At 48.3% G+C, this 9,508-nt stretch overlaps 1 protein-coding gene across 4 annotated transcripts in view; it reads right to left on the bottom strand.

The window, feature by feature from the left end:
• LOC121718256 (spectrin beta chain, non-erythrocytic 1-like) overlaps positions 1–9,508 on the bottom strand; it is a 97,354-nt gene that overhangs the window by 11,208 nt on the left and 76,638 nt on the right. For 3 of the 4 annotated variants that reach the window (XM_042103182.1, XM_042103181.1, XM_042103183.1), the window contains 10 exons: positions 6,709–6,972; positions 6,150–6,374; positions 5,706–5,795; positions 5,099–5,377; positions 4,734–4,864; positions 3,951–4,155; positions 2,333–2,707; positions 1,178–1,422; positions 803–941; positions 122–206 (listed from right to left, as the gene is read on the bottom strand). In XM_042103182.1, coding sequence (XP_041959116.1) covers positions 122–206; positions 803–941; positions 1,178–1,422; positions 2,333–2,707; positions 3,951–4,155; positions 4,734–4,864; positions 5,099–5,377; positions 5,706–5,795; positions 6,150–6,374; positions 6,709–6,972 — 2,038 coding nt within the window. Of the gene's footprint in view, positions 1–121; positions 207–802; positions 942–1,177; positions 1,423–2,332; positions 2,708–3,950; positions 4,156–4,733; positions 4,865–5,098; positions 5,378–5,705; positions 5,796–6,149; positions 6,375–6,708; positions 6,973–8,301; positions 8,451–9,508 lie in introns of those variants that run through there. The other variant, XM_042103185.1, reaches the window with a different exon arrangement.

Raw genomic sequence — 9,508 nt, forward strand, 5'->3', positions numbered from 1 at the left:
TTGAGAAACCATGATCTTGGTGTTAACCGCACTTTGCGCAACACAGACCTACTGGACACTGGAATTAGAAGTATAATTCCGCTCTAGCTGTTTGATGGAATGGACCAATGGTGGTACTCACTCAATCTTAGCCACTCCCATCTGTCCTCCCACTTGTCAATCATGTCTTTCCTCTTGTCCGTCAACTGTAGCAACTTTTCTTTAATCTGTGGGGTTGGGAGAAAAAACACACATTGTATGAGCACATAACTGTTTAAATTCATCTATTGTTTAACAAACACCAGCCATTTTGGAATTTCCTCCTAAAAATGATTGACATTTTGCACTGAGGAAAACCCTCAATTACATCCGTTACATGTATGTAAATGTCAGCTTGCAGCCCTTTCTAATAAACACTTTAAAGCCATGACATACCATTCTATATGATCTATTTTCAAATCTTAAGAAGCCTGGCTCGCCCCTGGAGACAGGCACAGTGGCACAGTCCTGCATTTCCCATCTCTAGGGCCCTGGATGGGTGGACAGGGTGGTGTGTGGGGTACACTGGGTTTGTGTATGGGGTGGTGTGGGGTACCCTGGGTTGGTGGACAGGGTGGTGTGGGGTACCCTGGGTTTGTGAACAGGGTGGTGTGGGGTACCCTGGGTTTGTGTACGGGGTGGTGTAGGGTACCCTGGGTTTGTGTACAGGGTGGTGTGGGGTACCCTGGGTTGGTGGACAGGGTGGTGTGGGGTACCCTGGGTTTGTGTACAGGGTGGTGTGGGGTACCCTGGGTTTGTGAACTGGATGGCGTGGGGTACCCACCTCTTCTGATGCGTAGTGCTTGCGCGCCAACAGGGACTTGCCCAGCTCGATGCAGGCAGTGAAGCTGTCGTTACGGGCGTCGATCTCGGCCTTGATGCCCTGGTGGTTGTTCATCAGGAGCTCCACAGAGGAGACATCCCTGGGAAATAGAGAGTAATAGTGAGCTGAGGGGTTTCTGGGTAATGTAGTTTAGTATCACTGGGGGGATACATATCCACTATGGGGTTGGATTTTAATTTAAATCACACACATACCTCTCCTCGTTGCTACCCTCTCTCTCTCTCACACACACACGCACGCACGCACGCACGCACGCACGCACGCACACACGCACACACACACACACACACACACACCACACACACACACACACACCTGGGCTTCTCCTGGGCCTCGATGAGGCGGATGACGTCCTCCATCCACAGCATGAGGTCGCGCACCATGCTGAAGAAGCGGAACTTGTCGCCGGTGTCGAGAAGGCGCACGCGCCGCCCGTCGCACGCTTCCAGAAGGCACCGCCACGCCTCCAGCACCTCGCCCTCGCGCCGCTGGATGTCGTCGGCCTTGTCGCCGGCGTACGCCGACTGCAGACGGGCCGCGTCCTCCTGGAGCTGCTTCACCTGCGGACGGAAGAGAGGAGAGAACTCGTCCTCACAATGCTCACGGTGCCAATAACAATAGTAAGGCAGACACAGTAGTGATCAGGATGTAGTGGAGGCTTATCGCAAGTAAACACAGTTTATCCACCTCTGAAATTTCAGAAATAGAGTTTATCCACCTCTTATTAGAGTTTATCCACCTCTCAAAAGAGTTTATTCACCAATTGCAACTTTTAACATTCAAAAATCACACTGTATTATCCACATTCACAACATGTACACTCATCAACACTGTAGGAACCATTTAATACCACTGGTATTGTTATAAACATTGGACAATAACCTTCACCATCATCAAACATGTTCTAAATGCCTTTTTTTTTTAAATGGCGCAGTCCACCTCACTGTGATCACATAATTCATAGTTTACTCACCTCTTATTTTACCACTACATCCCTGGTAGTAATGCACCTAAACTCAATGTTACAATGCTCAATGTTTCACACAGCTCAGAGTGAGATGATCACAATGCACTGTACCCATCACAAGCTACTGTATACGATACGACCTATGTCATGACAAATAGTAAATGACAAATATCGACCCCTTGGAATTATAGGGTTCTATCTACGTTCTGAGATATTGAGCTTCAAAGTTTTAGGATTTCATAGAGTTATACTGATAAGCGGAACAAACCTCTTTAGATGTAATGTGCAAAAATGCATACAACTACAAGAAACACCTCACCTCTTCTTCTTAAGTGGTCACAGAATAACAATATGTCAAGAACTCAATTGTGACAAAAATGGCACATAGAACCTTATACTAAGGGGACGAAATGTACATTTTATTCTATTCTACTTTATTCTATTATATTATGTACCGTATGACGTGCATATGTGCGTGTGTGTGTGTATCGTCACGGCCGTACCTGCGTCCCCAGGGCTTGGATGTCGTGCTCAAAGGCCGTGTGCATGCGCTGCAGCGTCTCCACGGTGTTCTGGTCGCGTCCGAGCTCCTCGGGCAGCCGCTTGTGTTTGTCCAGCACGCGGCCGAGGATCTCCTTGGCGTCGTGGTAGAACTTGTGCAGCTCGTACGAGGCGGCCAGGATCTGCGTGCGCGTGTCGATCAGCTCCAGCAGGTCGGCCCACGCCTCGTTCAGGCCGTCCTTCCACTCGGCCACCGTGGCGGCGTCGGTGTGCCCCGCGTTGATCAGCTCGTCTGCCATGCGGTTGACGCTGTCCACGCGCTCCTGACCGATGGTGCCTGTGTCGCGGGCGAACTCGCGGAAGCGCTCCTGCAGCATCTGTGGGTGGGGAGGCAAAGGATGGAGAGAAAGAATGGATAGAGAGAAAGAAAGGATATGGAGAAAGGATAGAGAGAAAGAAAGGATGGAGAGAAATATAGGATGGGGAGAAAGAAAGGATATGGAGAAAGAAAGGATGGGGAGAAAGAAAGGATATGGAGAAAGGATAGAGAGAAAGATAGGATAGAGAGAAAGAAAGGATATGGAGAAAGGATAGAGAGAAAGAAAGGATGGAGAGAAATATAGGATGGGGAGAAAGAAAGGATGGGGAGAAAGAAAGCAGCAGAGGGGAAAAGAACAAGGGAGGAAAGTGGGAAGAAGAAGAAGAAAAGATGGAGAGAGTAGACAGGATGAGAGAGAGGAGAGGGGAGTTGGTCAAAATGTCAAGGAGAGATGGAGATGGTGAAAAAACACCAATGGCAGAAGAACAGCAGAGAGACAGACAGAATGAGACAAGAGAAGGAATGAGAGAAATAGAAAAAGAAGGGAGAGAGGAGGAGAGGACGAGAGGTATAGAAGTGTTATTACTTGACCTCATGTGAACTCAAATATAATGCATTTCTCTCTAGTACCATAATATCTCTGAATTCTTGAAATCTCTGTCTTTAAATGAGTCCTAAAAATTCTTCACACCTGTTTGTGCCCTGGCGTACAGTTCCTGTATGAAAACTTAGCAAAGCTGCTGGCACACAAACGTGAGCTGTTCTCCTCAAGGGCATCTTATTGACTGATGGTGACTCAATGACTCAGAGCTGGATTCAATTTTCTAAATGGTTGTAAGTGCCGAGACACGTTTCCTTAACGAGCAGCGAGGATGTGAGTGAGCCAGCGATAAATCAAATCAGTCCTTTAATTGTCTAAGCTGTGTGTGTGAGTGTATGTGTGTGTGTGTGTGTGTGTGTGTGTGTGTGTGTGCGCGCATGGTGCACAAAACTTAATATGAAAGATGAATATTTAAGTAGTTACTGTAAGTACTCCTCAAATTGTGTGTGTAAGTGTGTGTGTATGTGTGTATTGTGTGTATATATGAGAGAGGGGGGGGGGGGGGGGGGGGGGGAGAGAGAGAGCAGAAGCTCATAGTCTACTCAATAATTCATGCACAAAAGTGTGTATAAGAAGTGTGTGTGTGTGTAAATTGATTCCTAAGGTATGTATGTGTTTGTGTGTGTGTGTGTGTGTGTGTGTGTGTGTGTGTGTGTGTGTGTGTGTGTGTGTGTGTGTCGGACCAGGACTGTCTCCTCACCGTGACATGCTCGTAGTCCTGACCCAGCTCGTGCGAGCCGGCCACCACCTCCCTCTCTGCGATCCACTGCTCCAGATCGTCCACCTCGCGGTTGAGCTGGAACAGACGGAACCTCTCGTCCAACTTCCCCCTCCTCTCTTCCGACAGATCCTTCAGACCCGCGTACAACTTATCCACCTGCGACTGACGCATACCTATCCTCTCACTAGGGGGAGAGGGAGGGAGAGAGAGAGAGAGGGAGGGAGAAAAGAGAATGAAAGACAGAAAGGAAGGCACGAGGAAGGGAAAAAAGAAGGTAGAGAGAGAAATGAAGAGAAAGAAACAAAGGCATATGTTAAGTAGTGATAACGCACACGCACACACACACGCGCACACACACACACACACAACACACACATACACACACAACACACACACACAACACACACACACGCACAACACACACACACAACCACACACACACGCACACACACAACACACACACAACACACACAACACACACACACAACACACACACACAACACACACAACACACACACACAACACACACACACACACAACACACACACACACGCACACACACAACACACACACAACACACACACAACACACACACAACACACACAACACACACACACACACACACACACACACACACACACAACATACATACACACACACACACACAACATACACACACACACACACACACACACACACACACACACAACACACACACACACACACACACACACACACACACACACACACACACACACACACCTTTCTGGGTGTCCCGCGGCCACCAGCCCCCTGCTGGTCTTGGACAGCTGGTGGACGGCCTCTGCATAGTCCTCCACTGCCTGCTCCAGGATCTGGTGCTTCTTCAACATGGCCACCGAACTCTGCTCATCCTGAAGGACCCCATTACTTCTTTTAACTTTTAAATGGCTTTGGCACTCAAACCACAAGTACTGTACAATCTTCTAACAAGTGACTCAAAGATGCACTAACTGATAATTAATCCTAATGGTAACTCTAATCATAATTCTACTGATAATTCTAATGCTAATCTTAATGGTAACTCTAATGATAATTCTACAGATAATTCTGATGATAACTCTAAAGATAACCCTAACGACACTCACCTTGGCCTTCTCCTCGGACATCATGTAGAGCTCCTGCTCGCTCATCCAGGCCTCGGCCTCGGCGGCGTCGAAGTAGTACTGCTGGGCCTTGTGCGCCTCCTCCAGGCGGCCGTGGCGCTTGGCCGTCTCGTCTGCCAGCCGCGCCCACAGGTCCTGCAGCTCGGCGAGGCGAGCGCGGATGCCCTCCGCGCTGGGGCTCTCGTCGCCCACCAGGCTCTGGCTGCGCTCGAAGATGTCGTCGAAGCGCACCTGGTGACCCTGGATCTCCTTTTGAAGGGTCTGTTGGTGGGCGAAGGAGAAAGAGAGAGAGAGAGAGAGAGAGAGAGAGAGAGAGAGAGAGAGAGAGAGAGAGAGAGAGAGAGAGAGGGAGAGAGAGAGAGAGAGAGAAGAGGATATGAAGAGATGGAGGAAAAAGAGGAGAAATGGTGAGGTGAGTGTGTGTGTTTAATCCTGAAGCTATTATTAGCTATTATCAAGTGGATGCCTACTATGTTGCTATGGTTATATTAACTTGTGCCATACATTTTGCCAAGTGCCATGAACCCCTGTCATTATGGATCTCATATTATGACTGGTAGATGTGGCAAGAGGTTATGCTATGGCCTACCTGGTTCTTCTTGATGAGTAGCTGGACTGTCTGCAGGTTGTGCCCGTGGTCAGTGGACATGGCGATGGGCATTCTCTCTTCAACCCAGAGCTGTGGGGGAGTGAGAAAGCACTGGTCAGCTGAAGTCTCAAATCAGTTATCAGATGGTTTCATCATTCTCTCTCACACCGTGAAAGATAGATATTATGTTATTTTTATCTTTTACCTGAGAGTTAACACATACACACACATATATCCAAACACACATGGATACACTCAGTTAATCAGTTCTATAACATTTCCTGCTAATAATTAACTATTGTTGACTCTCATACTCATACGTATTCCCACACATACACACACACGCACACGTGCACACACACACACACACACACACACACACACACACACACACACACTGTCTTTCTCATACACACACTCCAAGCGAAATCGGTGGGTACTCACGATCTCGTCCTCCACGTCGCGGTTGAACTGGTGGATCTCCAGTGAGACCATGAGCATGTTCTTCCTCTTCCTCAGCGGGTCCAGCAGCTCCGAGAACTTCTGCTCGACCACCTGCCGCTGACCGTCCACCTCCTCCGTGTCCCGACCCTCTTGGCTGAGGGCGACCGCCTGGGACTGCAGCTCCACCACCTCGCGCTGGCGCACCTCCACCTGGCTCTCCAGCATCTACACACACACACACACGCACACACACACGCACGCACGCACGCACGCACGCACACACACACACACACACACACACACACACACACACACACACACACACACACACACACACACACACACACACACACACACACACGCACGCACGCACATGAAATGGCAAGAACGATAACTTTAACGATAACGGCGAAAAAGTATCGCTCTAGATATAAATGACAATGTCTACACATAAACTATAACGATAGCGATATGAAGAACCATATAGTTAGGGTCCCTTTTGGTTATCGTTCTAATTATCGCTTTCGGTTATCGTTATCGTATTCGCGGCAGCCCTCACCTGCTGCTTCTTGAGCAGGATGTTGACGCTGGTCAGGTCCTTGCCGTAGTCGTCCGACTGTATCTGGCCCTCCAGGCCGGCCAGCCACTTGTCCAGGTCGGCGCAGCTCTGCGTGAACAGCTCGGCCTTGTTAGCGTCGAACAGGCACTGGGCCTTGGTCTGCGTAGTGGACTCCAGCTCCTCCCACTGCTTCTGCAGCGAGGCCAGCTTCTCCCTGACCACTGCCTCAGTCTCAGGCTTCTCTGCCACCAGCTGCTGCCCCTCCTGAAGGACAAAAGGATGGAGGGAGAGAGAGAGAGAGAGAGAGAGAGAGAGAGAGAGAGAGAGAGAGAGAGAGAGAGAGAGATACAGTTAGAGGTAAAGTATGTACAGGGTACTTCCTCATCTCATTTGTGTTGAGCCTAATGATCATGCCAACGAAGCTTCTCTTGAATTTGAATTTGAGAGAGTGAGAGACTCAGAGTGAGTGAGAGAAAGAGAGAGAGAAAAAGAGAGAGAGAGAGACTCAGAGTGAGTGAGAGAAAGAGAGAGGAGAGAGAGAGAGAGAAGGCAAGAGAGAGCGCTGTGGCACAACTGGCAACAGCGTCCATGCCACCTTCAGTCCAGGTGCCCACATTTCCAATCCCATGCCACCTTTTCACTGGCCTTCAATAAACAGCAAAAAGCCCAGAAACATACTTAAAAAAGAGTCACATGGTGCTTTACAACAGAGAAGAGAAAGATCTAGAGAATGAAGACAGACATGTCTATGATGAAACAACATACACGGTCATCTTTCTAACGAGTTGTTCTGGGGGCGATACACGAAACCCGCTGATGGCCTTCACTACTCTTTTCGGGCCCACGGCCATCATACAGTGTCTGGACAGTCCACACCGTCTGTCCACACTGGCCTCCATGGTCACTCACCCCTCAGACAATGACCCACATTATGTTCTCTTTACCCACATGATCCCAGATAATAGCTCAAATATATAGCTCATAATTTGGATTACGACCAAATCTCTTAAACCCTGCTCTTAAACACTTATAACACAGATTTTTTACTGTCCCTAACTTAATTCCAGCTAACTCTCTCTTTCTCTCCACTGAGTACGAGATATGGTTTGTTTCTCTTGCCATTGATTCATGAGTGTTGGCCATGTGTTATATTTCAAGAATATTTGGATCATTATTGCTTTTATGATTTGATTACATTCCCACAAGACACTCAGACGAGAAACTGTATATTTATGGGCAACATACATCTGTTTAAACAGACCGTGTTTAAACAGAATAAATTGGCTAGGAGGAATGCTGACGCAAAAGTTATTGCCCAGTTTCTCATATTTCTCAAAAACACAGAGGAGTCCCACTAACACTTCCTGATAACTATTTTGCCCCCCCCCCCCTATTCCCCCCTATCATAAAGTAATGGTGACAACTAAAGTACACTCACACAAACACACACTCTTTCTCTCTCACACATACTTTTTTCTTCCTTTCTTCCCCTCTCTCTCTCTCTCTCTCACCCCCTCACCACACACACACACACACACACACAATCCATAATATACAATATAAAAAGGTTTTAGGAGCATATGGGGTGCCCACCTTGTCGATCTTGTCCAGCCACTCCTTGTTGGACTGCAGCTCGGCCATGAAGGCCTGGTGCTTGAGCCACTTGCTGTGCAGGTTACGCGCCTCGTCATACGTCATGTCCTGGGCGGTCAGCATCTTCTCGTTGATCCACAGGTTCAGCTACGGCAAGCAAGAGGGGACATTTTTCAGCATATACTTTATACTGACGATGGAGATGTTGCTGTTGATGTATGCTGTTGCTGTTGTTCCCAGCAGAAGCATAGCTACAATGTGATGACCCATGTACAAAAACAGGTATTACAACAACAAACAACCCCCCCCGCCTCTTAACACCCCGGGGTATTAACCTCTCGGAGTGACCCCTTCCGGGGTATGGGGTCACCCTCCTAAAATATTCCTACTCGGTGGGTGGGAGCCCTCCATGTCTACATTTGTAGACATTTAATCCCCCTTTAGCAGACGCTCTGTTCGGTCTGTCTCCCCCCCCTGTCTCACAACAGTGGGTGAGGTTCCACTTAGGGTCCACATTTCTGTTCAGTCCATCAGTGAGTGTGTGTATGTGTGTGTGTGTGATGTGCCTGTGTGTGTGTGGTGTGCCTGTGTTTATATGTGTACAGTATGTGTGTGTGTGTATGTGTGAGAGTGTGTGCGTGTGTGTGGTGTGCCTGTATGTATATGTGTATGTGTGTGTGTGTGTGTATGGTGTGCCTGTGTGTGTGTGTGGTGCCTGTGTGTATATATGTATGTGTGTGTGTGTATGTGTGAGAGTGTGTGCGTGTGTGTAGTGTGCCTGTATGTATAGTGTATGTGTATGTGTGTGTGTATGGTGTGCCTGTGTGTGTGTGTGTGTGTGGTGCCTGTGTGTATACTGTATGTGTATGTGTGTGTGTGTATGTGTGAGAGTGTGTGCATGTGTGTGGTGTGCCTGTATGTATAGTGTATGTGTATGTGTGTGTGTGTGTGTATATGTGTGTGTGTGTGTCTGTGGTGTGTGCCTGTGTGTATGTGTGTGTGTGTGTGTGTGTGTGTGTGTGTGTGTGTGTGTGTGTGTGCGGTGTGCCTGTGTGTATATGTGTGTGTGTGTGTGTGTGTGTGTGTGTGCGGTGTGCCTGTGTGTATATGTGTATGTGTATGTGCCTATGTGTGTGTGTGTGTGTGTGTGTGTGTGTGTGTGCGGTGTGCCTGTGTGTATATGTGTGTGTGTGTGTGTGTGCGGTGT

Source organism: Alosa sapidissima, chromosome 9 (genome assembly GCF_018492685.1).
Source record: "Alosa sapidissima isolate fAloSap1 chromosome 9, fAloSap1.pri, whole genome shotgun sequence".
Taxonomy (NCBI): Eukaryota; Metazoa; Chordata; class Actinopteri; order Clupeiformes; family Clupeidae; genus Alosa; species Alosa sapidissima.